General features: G+C 39.4%; 2 protein-coding genes across 2 annotated transcripts in view; one reads left to right on the top strand and one right to left on the bottom strand.

Annotated features, from left to right (window-relative positions):
* Positions 1-345: 345 nt before the first annotated feature.
* Positions 346-18,905, bottom strand: BLZF1 (basic leucine zipper nuclear factor 1). The gene is made up of 7 exons (XM_019747419.3): positions 18,536-18,905; positions 17,431-17,504; positions 10,079-10,515; positions 8,542-8,741; positions 6,433-6,561; positions 3,938-4,157; positions 346-1,692 (listed from the first exon to the last, which is right to left on the bottom strand). Exons 2-7 carry the CDS (start codon positions 17,459-17,461, stop codon positions 1,507-1,509), a joined length of 1,203 nt encoding a protein of 400 aa, XP_019602978.3. The 5' UTR covers positions 17,462-17,504; positions 18,536-18,905; the 3' UTR covers positions 346-1,506.
* NME7 (NME/NM23 family member 7) overlaps positions 18,232-19,419 on the top strand; it is a 107,613-nt gene continuing 106,425 nt past the window's right edge. Inside the window, exons 1-3 of the mRNA XM_088801827.1 lie at positions 18,232-18,450; positions 18,565-18,782; positions 18,871-19,140. Coding sequence (XP_088657953.1) covers positions 18,232-18,450; positions 18,565-18,782; positions 18,871-19,140 — 707 coding nt within the window. The remainder of the gene's footprint in view (positions 18,451-18,564; positions 18,783-18,870; positions 19,141-19,419) is intronic.

Genomic DNA, 19,419 nt, shown 5'->3' with positions numbered 1-19,419 from the left:
TGGACACTACATCCTTATTAGATACACGATTTGTAAATATTTTCTCCTATTCTGTGGGCTGCCTTTTTATTCTGTTGACGTTGTCCTTTGATGTACAAAAGTTTTTAATGTTGATGAAGTTTTATTTATCTATTTTTTGTTTGTTTTTGTTGCCTGTGCTTTTGGTATCATATCCAAGAAATCACTGCTAAATCCAATGTCATGAAGCATTTCCTCTATGTTTTCTTCTAAGTTTTATACTAAGTGAAAAGGAAAGGCTGAAGAATCAATTGTGAATAGTAATAGCTAGATGAAGACTTGAAGTGAAACACATTATTCTGGGGGGAAAAAAATCAATATTAAAAATAAAAAAGGTAGAGAAATTTATTGCCATTTAAAATTATAAATATCACGCAGATGAAATCAGACCAAAAACAAATCATTAAGTTGACATTAAAATATATTCTTTGACCAGATTTGGTTTTTAAGATTTCTCTATTGACAGGCAGACACTTCTGCAACTAATCAGTGTACTGTGGTATAAACATTTGTGGCTATTTTTAAAGGCCTGTAAAAGGGTGTCTTGTGATTGTCCATCATAAATAAATAATAACAGATATTACATTATAAATTAATTGATGGATTGCATGTTTGACATTGTATAATGTTCTAGAAAAATCCTATTTTCTCCACCATATTTTATAAATATCAAATTAGATATTCCTGTTGTGTTGCATTTGCCAAAATGAGCTCAATATTTAGAATCTGTTTGTTCTATATATGGCAAGTAGCATCCATTCAAAATATGGAACCCCCCGCACAAAACCAACATGAGAACATGTTTTACTGAAGCACTTGTTAATATGGCTGTAAAATATTTTTAATTTTCCTAACATATAGCATTTATTTTCAAAAGATTAGTCCCTTTACCTACAGTTTTCCATAAGCCTCCTTTGTAGCCTGCAAAGAAAAATGACACTCCCTCACCCAGTCCCCCACCAGCTATTATTACTTTAGAGTAGGGGTCAGAAAACTTTTTCCGCAAAGGGCAAGACAGTAAATATTTTAGGCTTTGCAGCCTTGTGTCACCTACTCAGCTCTGCTGATATACTGCAAAAAAACCCACTGCGGACAATAGGAAATTAGTGGGTGTGGCTGCATAGGATCCAAGGTGACAGTGTGCCAGTCCTTGATTTCATATAAAATATATAGCAAGATAAACAGTAACTGAGAGTCTACAAGAAAGGTATACAATTTTTTTCTTTTAGAGTCCTTTAGGTCAAGCATCATGGAATACCTGGAAAGCACTCTCTCCTTTAAATATATCTATCTACAGTTTCATTCTTACCCTGAGATATTTATTCAGAAAGGGTAATGTGGAGTCTAGTACATGAAACACCTTTGGGGATATCGAGTACTTAAACAGAAAGTGAGGTTACTTCTAGCGTTTTAAGACCCCCGCTCCCAAGTGATAAAGACTCTCGGATAACAAGCCAGTGCCTGCGACCTGCCGCCGATGTCCCAGTGTTAGAGGACAATGAGTTCTCCCTGGCAGTGAGTGCAGCAATTCAAAGTGATGTTTTCGTATCTAGTATAGGGATGGAATCGGCCAATATTTTTCTTTGTAGCAAGTAGGGTAGTTGGTGAAGACTCAGAAAATGGATCATCGGGTGAGTTCTCAGTACAGGTAACCGGGTCCAAAATGCGTAGAACCTGAGGAAAGTAAAAAGTAATGTCAGATGTATGCAGTAAATGCCCTTGGTTTTATTGATGGACAGCGTGCTCTCAAATTCTTCTGCTCTGACTTTCCCTACTCTGGCTCCTTTTCTGAGACTCACAACAGGAGGAACTCTTGGGTTGAAAAAAATTCTCCAAGTAAGGCTGAGGATAACATGGTACCTCTGCCTCATAGTTCCTGTTTCTCATGTTCCTATTCTCCCAACCATGGGTTATGGTTCAAAGGAGGTAGGCATTGCCACTGAAAGGAACCATGCGAAACAGTGGTTCCATAAGCCAAGGGAGAGAAAGACGGAGCAGTCACTTATATACCAGATGCTGCTGGCAGCAACTGTAAGGCAGTGACGCGATTTCCCCAGAAAGAGAATAGAAAAGGAGAACAGAAAGGATAAAGATGATGATGAGTTTAGTTTTAGGTACTGATTGATTTAGTAAATAGCTGAATACCTACTATCTGCAAAGGATGATGCCCGCCCTTGAGGAAACATAAGACAGTCCCCACCCCTAAAAAGCTTATAGTTTGGGAGATGGAGAATCAGACAATTATAATTTAACATGTTAAAGAGCTGTAATAAGTGTATGTACAAAATACAATGGAAGCCAGAAGGTAGGAACATCTGGGTTTGCCAGTGAGATTCAGGAAAGGCTGATTCTTAAAGGTAGAAAGGTACTGGAAGGGCAGTCGAAGCAGAAGGAAAACAATGTACAGAGGCGTGAGCTGCAGTGGCATGTCTGTGCAATAAAAAGTGGTTAACTACTGGAATGTGAGTTGAATGTGCTTGTTGGAGGGACACCTGGGAAATGATCCTTGAGAAGGGAAGATGGAGTGAAGATTATGAAAATCCTGTACAATATTAAAGAACTCAGATTCAGTAATAAGACTGGGCCTGTGTGACAGGAGTACCAAGATAAATGAACTGGTATTTTTTGGGGGGCTGGCATTTTTGAAATAACTCTCTGGCAGTAGAAGATGGCCTAGAGGCAGGTGAAAAGCAAGACAGGGATATTGATGAGGCGGCCATTGGCAATAGTTGAGGCTGGAGGTCAGTGTTTGAACTTGGGAGAGGGGATAAATTAGAAGGAACTGATAGAATGTGTCAAATCAACAGGATTGGGGGATGAAGGAAATAATAAGAATGATAGTTACCATTGGGTGAGAAATTATACTGGAATCTGCTATGGGCTTTATCTGCATTATTCTATCAAATCCTCAAAACATCCCTGCGTAGTAGGTATAGTTCACTAAGATAGGGAGTACAGGAGAACAAGCAGGTTACTTTTCTTTTTTCCTTTTTACTACAGGGGAGAATACAAATGCAAAACCAAGGAGAAAAGAAGTAGTAGTTCTATTTTCAGCTGTCTGTGGGACAAACATGGAGCTATCCAGCGACATAGGTCTTCTGAGCTCAGAAACACTGTGTCAGTTGAAGTCTTCAGGTTACCCGAGAGAAGGACAAGGGACAAAGGCACTTAAGAATGGAGTGTAGGCAAGGTATGGCAGGAAGAGAAGCCAGGAGGGAGCTGATGAGATGAAGGGAAAAATGTAGGGACCAAGGGAATAACAATTACGATGTGATCAAGGAACGGGGGTGATCAGAATGAAGGAATCAGAGCTGGAGAGGAAAGAAGCTGAGATCACAGATCACGGAGAGATGCTGAGCTGAAGATCTTAAGAGCAGAGCAGTTCTACTTACTAACAAAGACTAAGCTGACACAGGGATTGGATATTGAAGTGTAATGGAGGCGAACATGGTCGTGGTCACAGAACTATGAGCCCGTAGTATTTGACACGTCACCTACATGAATTCACCCAGGACTGTAGGTACCAGGTCTGCACTATCTGATTCTGCAGTATTTGGCACATTCACATATTAAAAAATAATTTCTTAGAAGTAATCTATTATCTATTATCTACCCATGGTTACTAAATTAAAACTTCTACATAGTTTGTCTATCAAAATGAGCTCAAGAAAAGGATTACCAATGAATTCAGTAGCTAAAAACCAGGCCCTTTCAAAACAATTACATTTTTCTCCTTAAGAACAGGGTAATAACGTTCAAGAAAATCAAAGCTCAGAGGAGGAAATCATTTTCCCATCAGCATGAGAATCAGACCCCTTCCTGCCTGACTCCCAGTGCCAAGCACTCTGCATTAGCACACGCCACCCTGCCATACGAGGACAGCATCAGAAGTCCCACGGATCACAAAGCAATATTTTACCGTTTCAGCCATTTTTTCTGCTGGGGTGCTGCAGAATTCAACTGCTGGTGGAGTCTTTTTTTGACCATTAGTGCCAACATTTCCCAGAAGACAAGAATTTACGGCTTTTGCCAGCCTGTGATTTGTCAGTGCTAGTTCTGCTGTGCTGTGAGGCTGGGTGCAGGGGTAGCAGGTTTTCTCTCTCCCCCACTGCAGGTAGACCAAGAGCTCCTCCAGTAACCTGCACGGAACACACGAACACTGAACATCAGTCAGAGGGCAGAACAGACAAAGTTTGAGAAATGTATTTCTGAAATCGTGTATCTTTCTCCCATTTCTTTCTTTCGGAGTTCAATGAATCAGAAAGGCTGATAAAATAAGTTAGACTACAGAAAGCACTTACCAATTTATTAGGTTACTATCTGGAAATCACTCAACAGAGTTTTTTCATTCAGATGTTTTTCATTCTCCCATTTCAGTATTGATAAAATATACTAGTATAGTATACATATACTATAAATATACTACTCATTTAGTAGTATAGAACTACTGATTTGATTTGTGCATGTCTTGAGATAGTCACATATGATATTTCTTTTTTGGTGAGTTACACCAATTGACTTTTGAATGATATATCAACCTGAAAGTCCTGGGCTAAAACCTACTTGGATGTGAAGTATAAACCTTTTTATAGTCATGCGCCATTTAATGACGAGGGTACCCCCTGAGAAATGTGTCGTTCGGTGTTTGTCATTGTGTGAACATCACAGAGTCACTTGCACAAGCCTAGGTGGTACCGCCTACTGCACACCTAGGCCAGGTAGAGCCTGCTGCTCCTGGGCTACAAGCCTGCACAGCAGGTCACTGCACAAAACAACACGAGATTAGATCCAGCACAAGAGAAAACAATGCCATCAGGAGATATGAGACGTATGAGACGTAACACGGCACACTGTCTTACAGCAAACGTTTTATACATGCAAAGGTTACACTCTAAAATAATGATAAAAAGTGTAGTAAACACATAAACCAGTAACACAGTCATTTATGATCATTATTAAGCACATAGACTGCACATAATTGTATGTGCTGTGCTTTTATGCAACTGGTGGCGCAGTAAGTTTGTTTTCACCAGCATCACCACAGACAGTGAGTGATGCATTTCGCTACCACCTCACTAGGTTTCAGCTCCATTGTCATCTGAGGGGACCCCCATAAGTCCGCCACTGACCAAGATGTCTTTATGCAGCGCGTGACTGTACATTGTTAGATTTGATTCACTAAAACTCTGGTCAGGATTTTTGCATCTATGTTCATGAGCGATAATGGTCTGTAGTTTTCTTGCAATGTCTGTCTGGTTTTGGTATCAAGATAATGCTGGCCTCACACAATGAGTTGGAAATTGTTCCCTACTCCTCTATTTTCTAGAAGAGTTTTTGCAAATTTGGTTTTATTTCTTCCTTAGATGTTGGCTAGTATTCACCAGTAAACCCATCTAGGCCTGGAGTTTCCTTTACTGGAAGGTTTTTAACTACAAATACAATTGTGTTACTAGGTTACACCTATTCAGTTATCTGTTCTTGAGTGCCCTTTGGTAGTTTGTGTCTTTTAGGGAATTTGTCCATTTCATGTAAGTTGTTGAATTTATTGGCACAGTTTTTCGTAACATCCCCTTGTCATCTTTTTTGTGTCCACAGACTCCGTGGTGTGTGTACCCCCCTCCTTCTCATTCTTGATATTGATGCTGTGTATCTTTTTGTTTTTTTCCCTGATTAAACTGAGGTTTCTTAAATGTATCTTTTCAAAGAACCAGCATTGGGCTTCCTATTTCATTTATTTCAGCTCTCATCCTGTTTTTTCCTTTTGCTCAATTTGTTCTTTGTGTTTCTTAAGGAGGAAGCTTAGATGACTCAGGAGATCTTTCTTGTTTTCTAAAATAAGCATTGAAAGTTACAAATGTCCCTCTAAATACCACTTTAGTTGCCTCACAGAAAATCTGATTTTTTGATATATTGTGTTTTCATTCTTTCAGTTTCCCCTATGATTTCCTCTTTGGCTCTTACTGACTTGATTTGCAATAAAACAATTATATAAAAGTACAAAGCATTTTTAAGGAAGACCATCAATTTTGATAGATCTGGAGCATATGGACTTGAAAATAAGCTCTAATACTGTAGCATGGTCCTCAAAACGAGATCCTTCCAAAGGAAAGACAGGCACACTTTTTGGCTTCTACCAAAAGTTATACAAAAGGGTGACAAATATGACCAAAAATGACTTTTAAATCCAGAGATTTCTTCTATTATAGATATAACTAATTCTCTGCCCAGTGAAGAAGGTATGAAGCATATCTTCTATTTTTTAATTCTTCCTCCCTCTCCTGATCATCTGTTTTGAAATGCTACTCGAAGTATATGCTCAGTAAGTTATTAAATGTAGAAACACGAAAGAACTGTCGTCATAACAAAAACTGCAGGAGAAAGCAGAAGAGTTCAAAGTGTAGACAAGCGCCATACCTCTGGGTCGCTCTCATTTCCTGACGGAGCTGCTCCCGTTCACTCAGGACATCTTGTATTGCGCTCTGTGCCTCACGGTGATGACGCTGCAAAACCGCTCTGGAGTTGGTCAGCTCATCCGCCATAACCCTGGAAGGGATTCAAATCTCACATGTACACCCTCTGACAACAACAGTACAAAAAGTGAATATACTACCTTGGCAACTGTTACCTTCAAAAGCTTACAAAGAAGATTTAACATAGTCAACTTACTTCTGTTTTTAAATCTTCACTAAAAAGTTTCATCCAAAATGTTTATGAGCTGAGAACTCATTAAAGGGATCCGATTACAATATTCATTTACAAAATGAAAAAGGAAAAGGTTCTTTCACGTTCCTTATATAGTGACTTTTGGAATGTACCTCGATCTTGAAAAAAATAACACTAATGTGTTAAATACAGAAAATTTTAGAGGAAAACAAAAATGTGTTATTTTCCTACTATCCAATCACCTCTTTGCTATAAGAAAAATATTACAATAATATAGAAAGGCTTCTATAAAAGGAAAACTAAGTCTTTCCTCCTGTCTGGCATCCCATCCTTCTTTTACGTATAACCAAGATTCATATACATTTTTCCAGAAAAAAATAATTTTGCATATTAAAAATAAAAGAATGTGTTAAAAATAAATGTATCCATTTTATTTACAAAAAAGGGATTATTTAATACGAACATTTTTATACTTTGCTGTTTTTCACCTAATAGTTTACCTTGGTGAGTTTTTCATATTAGCACATATAGAGCTATCTCATGCCCTTAAAAAAAAACAAAAACAAAAAAGTTTGTGTTTTCTTCTGATTGGATGTACTGAAATTTATTTAACTGGTTCCCTATGGATGGAACGGAAGCAAAATTTTAAGTATATTTAGCTGAAAATCTTAAAACTACAATTAAAAGTCTCAGACCATAGCAACCACTGAATTCCTTAATATGAAAACAATTTTGACATTGAATGATTACACCAACTAAAATATCAAAAAGTATAATTTTTACTGTCCTTAGTATGTTACTATCAGTTTTGATCAGGATGTTAAAAAAGTTACATATAGCAATAACCTGTATAACATATGCATCACTTGCCTCTGAAGCAGTTCAGTGAGACTTAATTAATGTTCATTCTAAGACTATAAACAGTAACCTTATTTCTCCAAAGAGCATCCAATACTAGCATAATCAGAAAATAAATTAAGGACTTTAAGAGAGTAGTCAGTTACTAGAAAGTATCACAGATATTAAGACATGAAGAAACACTTTCCTGAAAATTTACTCACCACAATCAGTAATTCATAAAGTACAGTCTGGAAACCTTTGGTATTTTGTGAGAAATCTCCAGATGACTGAATTTAAATCAACAGTCATTAAGCATATTATGTGTGAAGCACTTGGCTAAGGCCAGGACATAACACAGATGGCTAACACCCAGACCCTTTTCCCCAGTAACTTAATGCTGGGAGCAGGAGGAGGGGATGAAAAGACAAAGAATCATAATGTACAGCCAAGGTTCCCAACTCTCAGTGTGTCCCTGGGCCTGGACTTGAGCCCTGGGGTTGCCACTTCTGTTGGAGAGAAGCCTCATCCAGTATGCCACACAGATGTACCATTTTCTCTTTGTGCGTGGAGAGAAAGGGTTGGGAAACTCTATTATATAGTTACATACTATGAGGACAGAGCACAAAGGATAAATAATAATATCTTACGGAGTGGCAATGATATTTGAGTTCTCCCAACAGAAGATGGGAAAAATAATTTGGATTTTTGTAATTTTAATATTTCCTAGGTGTCTGAGTTTACACTTTTGTTTTGGTATTAAATACTGGAGTAGGAGTGACTTGTGCGATCGAGTCATAACCTAGAATTGCGGAATGAGGGAGGGTCCTTATGGTACCACTTCTCCAGTTAGGGAGACTGTGTGACCAGCACAGATGCAGAGTTGGCAGCTTGAATAATGCAGGAAGTACATTAACAACCTGAGTCAGAATTTTTCACACTACAATCTACTTTCTTGTGTTACGGGTCAAAAATCTGACAGAGCAAAACTGGAAAATGAAATACTATTGAAAATAGAAATACCTGCTCGCGAGGAATTTACTTCGCCACACATCACACTGTATTGACATGCGCTCCAACTGCTCGGCAAGTTGAGCTGTGTTTCGACCTAGGGCTTCGTTTTCTAGAATAAGCTGATTTTTCTCACGGGCTAGACGTTCAAAGTGATACTGAAGGTCATCCCCAACAGAAGCCACCAGCAACTTTTTTAACTCACGATTGACCTAGAAGGCAAATGACCAAAATAACAAGCTTATGTGAAGCTCAGTGACTTCACTGTGGCAAAATGAACAGAAGAGAAACTTTCGTGTGATTTGGACCTCCATGACTTAAAGTGTACTTCCAAGAGGGATATTAAATATTTAAGTTTCAGAATATACATATACTAACCATATATCTCTATCTTTATATTTGTAGCCCATGTGGTTATAAATTGAGCCTCTTATAATAAGAATACCAACATTATCATAAAAATTACAATCTGCTTCCAGTCAACACTTAAAGGTAAAATATTAGAAAACAAAACCAATTTTAAATTTTGTTAAAAAATATGAAAGAAAATGTTTTATGTGTTTTTAAATCTTATTCAACATTTAAAAGTTAATTTCTTTGTGCCCTAGGATTTTCACTTTTAAGAATTTAAGCAAAGGAAGCTATTCAGGATACCCACAGGCACATTTTTTACACTGTTATTAAAAACGCAAAAAATTAAAATATAAATGTCCAATAGATTTTGGTATATGGTGCAGCCATTGAAGAACAGTTGCTATTAATAATGATGTTGTAATAGAATATCCTGACATAAAAAAACATTAATAACTAAAAAAGTGGGTTATAAGACAAAAAATAAACTCAATATATATAATTATGCAGTTATACCTGGATACTATGATTATAGGTGGTATTATTTTCATTGTTTTCTGTATTTTCCGATATGTTTACAAATAAATACGTACTTCTTCTACATTTAGAAATCAGTTATTTAAAACTGCACTAAAATATATTTGGGTAAGAACCACTAACATGGTGCCACAAAGACTAACATCTAGCAAAACGTCTAGTCTAATAGGGAAACGAAGAGGAGGGGAAGGCAGTGCTCACTAAGGTGTAGAATAAGGAGACAGAGTCGAGCACTAGACGTCGTTTTCCATTGACAATGATGATACCAATACTTAGCCCACCATTCTCTTTATTCCAAGTATTGGGCACACATAGGCAGAAATACTTGGAATTTACAGATCCTTAAAACGGGTTGCTAACGAGTCCATTTCAAAGGCTGACTTGGTCAATGTTTGGTCTAGAAGTTATAACTGTAACCTCCTTTACAACGCACACTTCCACCTTCAACTTGGTTTAGAGGACAAGTTCCCAACATACTAGTATACTAGTTCTACCAGAGGTCCTGAGAGAGGATGTGAAATTTAAGAGGAAGCACTTTAGATGACAAGCTATAGTGAATGACAACTATTTTCCCAAGAGGAATTGTAGTTTTCCAACATGCAGGCTTAGAAGGGCCGGTGTAAAGAGCAGTCTTCATTAAAGCTACTGAGGCGGTTCTTACCTCTGTCTGTACTCGGAGCTGGTTCGAAAGACCTTCTTTGTCCTGCAGTAACCTCCTTTCAGAGTTCTTGAGCTTTTCCAGTACATTCTTCACCTCTGATCGTTCCTTCCTAGCTTCTACACCTCCCTCGGACTGACCAAGGAATTCTCCTTTATGATGGCCTAGAGACTTAACCTTTGCATTTTTGTCGGGGACAACGTGAGTTATAGCAGCTTTGGGAACTAATATTCTTACAGCTTCAACTTCCACTGCTTTCTCAGTGAGAATCTTCCCCAGCTGAAGAACTCCTGGGCTCTCTGACGTAATTGCTTTCTTTCGTGGACTCTGACGGATGTGATGCTTTACGGGTTGGATTCCAGAGGTAACTTCAGACTTAGGGGGTTCCTCAGTTTCCATTCCATCTCCTGCTCCCCGGATTGGGGCTGCAGTAAGGGTGGCTGAAAAAGGGGAAACGAAACGAGCTATTCACTGAAACGATATGCCAGGAAAATGCCAAGACATGCTTTACCCTCTATTCAGGATTACAGGCACTAAAAAGAATGGGAGAAGTTCGGAGTAAAAAGTAACTTTCAAAACAATTGTGTCAAAAAAAGATGAACAAGGTCCTACAGGATCCAGCTTCTCTTAAGTAAATGGTTTCTCTATTGGTAGAAAATGCGCAATTTGGAATCGGGGTGTTTGGTTCTGACTTCTACTTGCTAGTATGACCGTAGGGAAGTAACTGAACCCTCCATGAATCTCAGTTTCCTAATCTGCAAACGGGAGATGCCAGTAACAACTGTGCTGCAGGGCTGTGTAAGAAAGAACAGAACACACTATAATCAAGCACCTGGCACCCTGTAGACACTCAATTATGTTGGCTCAAGACAAAAATAAGTACCAGTTACATATATGCATGTTTGAAACCATCTACCTCAAAATACATTCTTCTGTTTTGTAAACTCAAAGAATGCTTTGAGCAAACTAACCAACCAAACTATTCGATACTCTTTCTTCTAGGCATCTAATCACGCCTTTATTCTGCTACTTCTTATTTTCTTAAGTGGTTTCTCTTGCCACTCATTGTGATTCTAAGTTACCCCTAAGAAGTCAGCTTCAATGCCACACTTCAAATTAAATCTTCCCGGTTGTTCTGGCCACTCTGTGAATGCCTCTGGCATGGCCTCAAACATTCGGGTTGAAACTTAATCAGGAACCATAATGTTCATTTTAAGGGTTTTGTGCAGCCTAACCTCACTGTCCCCACGACTCTGACAAGCACACTAGGGGCAGGCATTATGCCCCAAACACGTGGAAGGAACATGGTGTTACAGAAACGATAGGAACAGTGGGACCAGCCAGGTCTGGCATTTGAATTCCATCTCCACCATTACTACTGGTACAGACCTGGACAAAACCCTGCAATGACCTCAGCACCGGTTTTAACTTCAATGTAAGTTCATGAGGGTAGGGATGATAAGTCTCTTGCTTACCACTGTATTCTTAGTAAAGGGTCTTGCACCCAGTATTCTATATCTGATAAAAAATGAATGCTAACAAGGGGAGGGTAAAGGACGAGCATATGTAACAAGGTTCTAATGACACACTTCGAGGGGTCACAGCCAACAAACGTGCTGCTGGGAGCCGAATACTGGCCATTGCGTAACGTAGTGGGGACCTCTATGCTCGAGGAACTTACTACTGAATTTTGGAGACAGGAAATACCTAGAGAAAGATAATATGTATTATAGGGTAATAATAGTAAGTAAGTATGCAGTAAGTGGCACAAAAATATTTCTGTAGAAAGGTTAATTAAAAACAATCATGGACTATTGATGAGTCGTTAGTGAATTTATTACTATCTAGCCAAATCATAGATACGTATGTATATGAGTATATGATTATGTTATATATTTTATACATACATCTTCGAAACCAAAGACAGGAAACAGAATTCCTAGTTTTTGGGTTTTTTTTTTTTTAAAGCTAAAGTATGTCCTTAGTCTCAGTTACTATTAGATATCAGCACCACATCTTGATCAACTAAATGTTAATTATTAATATTAATTAAATATTAATCATGTTTTGCTGTAGCCCATGCAGTTAGGAGAGCAATCAGTTTGGTAAGAGCAATAATAAGCTTTTATTAAAATTAGACCATTCTTAAGGATTTCTGAAGCACAAAGCCATATTAAAAGAGGGATAACATAATGTATAAATATTTCAAATTCAAGAAAAGACTGCTGTCACCTTGGTTCCTGGATCCTGGCTCTAGAAATAGAATTTACCAGCCAAGAACCAGAGGAAATGGTAAGCTTGCTCAGGATAATGTTAAGAAAATAGCTATGAAGAAATTACCTGTCAAGTTGTTTTACAGCAAAGGAAATACCTAACAGGAATATTTTCCTTAGGCTTATTTAGTATGTTTCTACATTTTAATAAGCTTATTTTTCTTCTTCTTCCAAAGGTATTAAGAAAAAATTACCTATATTCTCATCACTCTAAAATAACTTTTGATTACTTCAAATTTCTTCAATATTCTTATATACTTACACTCATAATTAACTTTATAAGTATAATATATTTTTCCATTTAGCTTCAGTCTTCATATTATGCATTTTAATGACTATAATATCCCTTCAAGTTAATATAGCATTATTAGATTTTAATTATAATTCTATTGTTGGATATTTAGACTCTTTCCAGTTTTTCACTATAATAACGCTTTAGTGAATACTTTTATACCTATAGGTTTTTCTCAACTCTGAATTATTTCTTTTGAATCAGCTCCCTGGAATAGAATTAATGTGCCCCGTGAAGATCTATATTGTCAAACTGCCTCACAAAATAACTCTACCAGTTTATCAGTAGATCCATTACTTATGTCCTTGGTTAGTTTTATGTTTTTGCATGCTCAGGACCTATGATTTAATACAATACTTCAAAGTAAATAAGAATACATGGAAAGTGTGTAGAATGGTGTTTGGCACAGTAAGCACTCATTAAATGTTAGCTCTTATTGCTTTTACTATTATTCTTTTTTAAAAAATCCCTAATAAACTTTGGACCCTAAGGGGAGAAAGAAAGCTTAATTAATGTCATAAAACATAATTCTGGCTTTTATTCTTTTATGCTAAAGTCATTCAAAGTTATATCACTAGACTTTACGACTATTTTTTCATTTAGTAGATTTTGGGGGGAATTTTTCCTATGTATATAGTAATGTACTCAGAATCCTAAGTTATGTTAGTTAGACAGCAAGTGGAAAGACATAGGGGTATAATTAATATGGACTACTTTAAAAAACATTTTAGATTAAAAAAAGATATTGTCATTTATATAGTAAGTGTTAACTAAAACATCCCTTGGGCCTTAGAGTTGACTCTATTTTCAAAAAGATGAACAAAATAATTCCTCAGAAAGTGAAATAAAGGGTTTGGTATCTTAGTTCATGCTGTAGTACAGAGCACGGAGAAGGAAAATTTCCACTGTACTGTTTTAAAAATAAAGGCCCGTTCCTATGTCCTAAAACTCTGGTTTTAAGTTTGTCTAGCTATCTAATGCAAATTTAATTTTATCACTAAGATATTCTGGCAGTTAAGAAGTAATGTAGAATTATGAATTAACTATAGATTGAACCATTAATGGATATTTAACAGAAATCTCTTTCCAAAAATTATGCCATAAAATTCCAATCAACCCACTTGGTTCAAGCTAAATCTACCCTTAACTTTATTTAAACTGTTGTACTTACTCAAGCATTGATGAATACCGAAGTTGTACTGTATCTCACATGGCCACTCCCTCCCTGTAGCAACTATGCTTCTAGCTAATGTACAGGGGCAAGAAGACAAGTGGGTGTCAGGGCTGGACATCTTCTCACCCAGTAACTTCCCTTTCGTAACTCTACTTTTCCTTGTGACTCACACAGAAACCTTTATTACATATGCATCAGGCACAATCCAGGGCACATTCATGAGCGATGACCTTCTCTCAAGTGGGAAGATGATCAATGGTGCCAGCTCCACAATTATGAGCAATGCTTAGTATGTAAAGCAAAACACCAAACCCTGTTCTTCTCCACTCTTTGAAGGGAACCAACCATCCAAATTCTTGTAATGTAGGTCAAATAACGAGAAGAATAGAATTCTTTTTGCAATTCAGGGTAATACACGGCTCAAGGGGGGTTCAGTTAGTGTCCTCTATTATCAAGCTGATTGCCATGGTTCTCGGGAGGCCTGAGGGCTGTCATGTGCCACGCCCTGCTCTAGGAGACTAAGGCAAAAAGAATATGATTCGACACTCTGTCATATAAATCTATGAAGACAGACACTCTAAGTCAGCAGGATGGTGCAGGAGAAAGAACACCAGCCTCTGAGTCCAAATAACTGAAGTCCCTACTGCCACCCTGTGTAACCCTGGGCAAGTCAGTTACCTAACCCTCCTGCATTCCGTCATGTTTTCAGAATAATGCAAATGGCAGAGTATTTTAAAATAATTTTTCTCGCAGACTAGACTGTTGGGAGTTCTCAGGGCAGGGAATGCCTCCCAGTCGTTGTATCATTAGCTTAATGAAATGGTGCTTGGTAATTGTAATTGCTTACTGAGGTTCATCAATGTTAACACGTTCCCTAGAAGATTTCATTTTAACATCCAATAACTAACTCAGTTACAAATGGCTTAATTTTTTTTCCTCTACACTAAATCATTAGTTAATAACTCAGTTATAGTTTGTTCTGAAATAAACTTTTCAGAACACCTGCAGATTTAGCTATAAAACAGGTAAGCAAATTAGGGATCGCCACATGGTAATGTTATCAATATTCTTTTACATGTCACCAACATCATTTAATAAAGTTTGGTTAGTTATTATTAAATTAGAAAAATATGTTATAGATCTTGGACTTAAGAGTTAGGCCCATATTTAGCGATGTGGAATCCATACATTGTTTTTTGTCTCAGGCCCCATGAATCAAGGGTCCCCTGATCAAATGAGTGTGGGCAATGTATCACTTAAGCTTCACAGTGTCCATTCGTATATTAAGGGCTCTGAGAGGTCCTGTAGATTATAATCTCTCCTTTAATCCAGCATTTCCCAAATTTATTTGCTCATGGAATACTTCTTCACTAATACCTATTATTCCACAGAACTAGTATTAAAGTTAGACTATTTCATCGAATTATAAATACTTAAATGCCTTAGACTTTTCTATGTGGTCCACTTTCACTAATACCTTTAATTTTAGTATTGCTTCTAAGAAAAGTTCTAGATTGACATTCTAATTTTCTAATCGTTCCTATCTAGTGCATGTTTCCCTTTCAAAAACTGCTCTAGCAGCAAGGACACATCCCTCTAATAACAAGGTTGCTTGAACATCTGCTGAGAGGAAGTTCTGTCGTTGCGAACCAATCTTGCTTCTCTTCTGAGGCAGTTACAGGAAGTGCAGACAACTGACAAATGTCAACCATGTAATACGAGTACCTTTTGTTCACTAACGACAGTTAACTTTATATTAAGTAGGAATAGGACGAATAGCTGAATAATGTACCTTACTGGAAAATGAAGATCAAATGAAATAACGTTATATGAAAATGTGGTATAACTCTACTACTCATCACAAACAAGTAATAAAATAAAAATAATTACATTTCACAGAGGACTTGCAATAATTAATTTTGAATCACTAATGATAACATTGTATTTGGTTTTGTTTTTTGCCAAGCACTATGCTAACTACTTTCACATTAGTCACCATTTAATCGCTCTGATTTCCCATTAATCCCCAGTTTATTTCTTTCCTTAGTCGGTGGTTTGCTTATTCTAATATTATGAAAGGCACATAGCTGAATTAAATTCAATGACATATTTATTGGCATGATCGTCTCGTCCTTGCTTCCCAAACATAGCCGACCCCTTTAAAGAGTTTGCTGTTGGAGGTCAGCTGCTGCAAAGCTGGCTTCCAGAAAACAGTTTCCTATCTCTCACTGACAGCCCCAACCTCAAGAACTCACTCCATCCCAGAAAAACCTGAATTAGGAGAAGTGCATTTTGGAACATGCTGAGATTGTAACCTATGTCTAAGTGAAGACGGTCAGTGGGCAGCAGCTGTAAGCGTCCGAATCCAAGGGAAGAGAGATAGAGATTTGGAAGTCATTCTAATACACAATCACCAAAGCCCTGAGAGTAGGAGAGAAAGAGGGATGAAAAACAATATTTAAAAGATAAACCCGAAGAAGAGGATGAAAAAGAAACTACAGCTAGAACCGTGATGTCCAATAGAACTGTCTACAACGCTGGAAATGTTGTATCTGCACTTTCTAAAACAGTAGCCACCAGGCACATGTGGCCACTGAGCACAAGTGTGGCTAGCGGCACTGAGAAGCTGAATTATTAATTTTAAAAACATTCATTTAAACTCAAATAGACACCTGCCGTTAGAGCACTGGACAGTGAGGGTCTACAGAGAAGGCTGAAAGTGAGAGTGATGTCATGGACGTCAAGGAACCATGGTATTTCAAAGGGTGGGAGTGATCAACAGTGTGCAACGTTACAGAGAAGACAAGGGAGGCAGGACTACAAAGTAACTCTTGGAGTTAGCAAGTGTTACGAGTTGAATTGTATCCCCTCCAAGTCTTCCTATGTGCAAGTCTTAACCCTCCATACCTGAGAATGTGACCTTATTTGGAAACAAGCTCATTGCAGACGTAACTAGTGAAGATGAGATCATGGCAGAGTAGGATGGGTTTACGTCCTCATGAAAAGGAGAAACTGGGGCACAGAGACACACACAGGGAGAATGCCATGAGAACATAAAGGAAGATAGGGTGAGCAAGCCAAGGAATCCCCAAATTTGCCAGCAAACCCCCAGAAACTAGGAGAGAGGCTTGGAACAGAGCCTCCCCTGGTGCCCTCAGAGGGAGCACGGCTCTGCCAACACCTTGATCTTGGACTTCTCGCCTCCAGATCTGTGATACAAATTTCTTTTGGTAAAGCCACCAGTTTGTGACACTTTGACACAGCAGCCCTTAGCACCACTGCAGCAGGAAAGAGCTCTTTATACCAGCTGGTTGTTGGTCCACCTTGTTTAATCTTCCAGTGGCGAGAGAACACAGCTGTAAAACCTTGCTTTTACACTAAATGTTTAACAGTAGTAGTCATCTAGTAAGTACCGCCGAATGTTACCACTCAGTTGTACATACCTGAAGTACTGAAATGTAAGCACTGCGTTACAAAACAAACATGAAGAGATCTGAAACACCGACGATTCCCCAGGGCTCGATGAGATTTAGTTACCTGGCTCAAACATTCCTTCGTCCTATTGTCATAAATGTCATATTTCGAAAACAATTCTCATCAAAAGAAGATGACTTACCTTTAGTTTCTAAACTCTCAAGAGTAGTCATTTTTAACCAGTGAAAGTGCACCACAAGGCCACTGCTGAAAAACCTAAAAATGTAAAAAGTGAAAAAAAAAATGAATACCATATAAACACATTCACAAGTTCCTGTAATTTAAGTATGATATTCTACTTGCCTCTGTATTCAGTAACATGCATTTAGAAAGGGCGTGTCCCTCCTCCCTTTTATAACCGGTGATATTGTTATGGCTACCAAATGTCTCAAAAAAAAATTAGGGGTGGTTTACTTTCAAATTTCTGTTTCACTGTCCTCACCAGTGTACTCTAAAGGAGCGGGTGTGTGTCCTGACTTTAGTTCAGAAATAGCACTGAAGCTACTGCCAGGGCTTTTGTATCACTGATATGGCAACAGGAATTTTAAAGTAATTAGAGTAATTACTTTCTCAGGAGACATCGACACTAAATTGTTCACCAAGTATATCAGAGAGGAGCTTCTGTTTAGATGTTTATCAAGCAACAAAAATATTCATGAAAACTCAGTTTACATTACAGTTTCTTGGTAATAAAACTGAAACGGCACAGCATATGCGCTCAATGTATACATGGCCCTACAGTATAGACTGAGACTCACTGGAGAACATGACAAGGAAGGCGATCCTAGTGCCACATTAATACATTATGACCTGTACACCACACGGCAACTGGTTTCATCCCCAAAACGATCGCTCTGAGTACTCGCTATAGCTCGACACCTTCCTCAACCGTCACAGACCCTCCTTCTATTGCTCCGAAAACAGGCCTCCAAAGCCCCTTCGGATGAGCAATCAGCCCGGACACGGCGCTGGAAGACGCACCGCGCAGGGGGCGAGCACAGCAGCGTCTGCCGCCAAATACCGAGGGCGGGGGGTGGCGGCGGTGCGTGGGGGCGGGGAGCAGGCACGGCGGCGGCCGGTGTGGCAGCGACACCGTCTCCCGTCCCGGGACGTCGCGTCCCAAGTTCCGTGCCCGCCGGAACGAGCCTCCCTGGAACAACACGTAACTTTTCCCTGCATCCAAAGCGACTGAACCCCAAACTGTCACCTGGACCTCGCCCCTGTCGACGCCCCCTGCTCGGTCTTACCTCTTAGAGCCTCACCCTTCCCGCTCCAGGGGGCTTCCCTTCCCAGGCTCTTCGGCTCGCTGTCACCGGGCTACCTTCTCCGCGCGGCCCTTCCCATTCGGCGCCGACCCGCCCAGCCAGGGACCAACTTCTCGCTCACTGACGATCACTTCCGATTGGTTCCTCAGGGTTTCGTTTCCGGAAGACGTTTCCGAAAGAAAAAGGTAAACACACCCTGCGGGGCGCTTAAACTCAAGTGTCACAGACCGTACGGTGTAAGGCTTCAGTAAGTGAAAACTGGACAAATGTCTATTTAAAAATTAACTATGGAATAGTTGGTTCACAACCACATACAGGCTTGAACTTCCGGGTCATCTGTCAACCGTAAACGGAAGTGACGATTCAGGAAGAGGTAAGCGGGCCACGGCAGCAGGGGGCGGGCCCGTCGGCTGGTGGGCGGAGCTTAGATCACTCCCAGCCATTAGGGACGAAGGAGCGGAGCCGCAGCTCACGGCGTCCACAAGTGGGAAGGTCTCTGTTGCCAGAGTAACCGGGCGTCGGTGTTGGTGCTGGTGTCTTGCCCTTAAGGCGTTACCTGTTCCTCGTGCTGAACTCCTGAGACTATGGTGAGTGCCAGGCGAGATCGGAAGCACGGCTTCGGGGTGCTGGTTCCGCAGCGGCCTCGGCCCGGGTCCCGAGGCGTCGGGGCCCTCAGGGCGTCCCCATCCCTCCCACCTTCGCCCCATTGTCTCTCCCTTTCCTGGCTGGCGCTGTCCCTGCAGGATCGTCGCTGTCCCTCCGTCTCGCGGCCCCGAGTCCCACGCTGGTCCTGCTGAGCCTCTAGAGTAAATGCACGGAAAGTGGAGGGTGATCACTTGGGTGAGACCCCGAGTCTGAATAGGCTG

The sequence above is a fragment of the Rhinolophus sinicus genome, chromosome 11 (genome assembly GCF_057876585.1).
Source record: "Rhinolophus sinicus isolate RSI-liver-muscle chromosome 11, RSI-T2T, whole genome shotgun sequence".
NCBI classification, from domain to species: Eukaryota; Metazoa; Chordata; class Mammalia; order Chiroptera; family Rhinolophidae; genus Rhinolophus; species Rhinolophus sinicus.
This window is presented reverse-complemented; position numbering and strand designations above follow the sequence as displayed.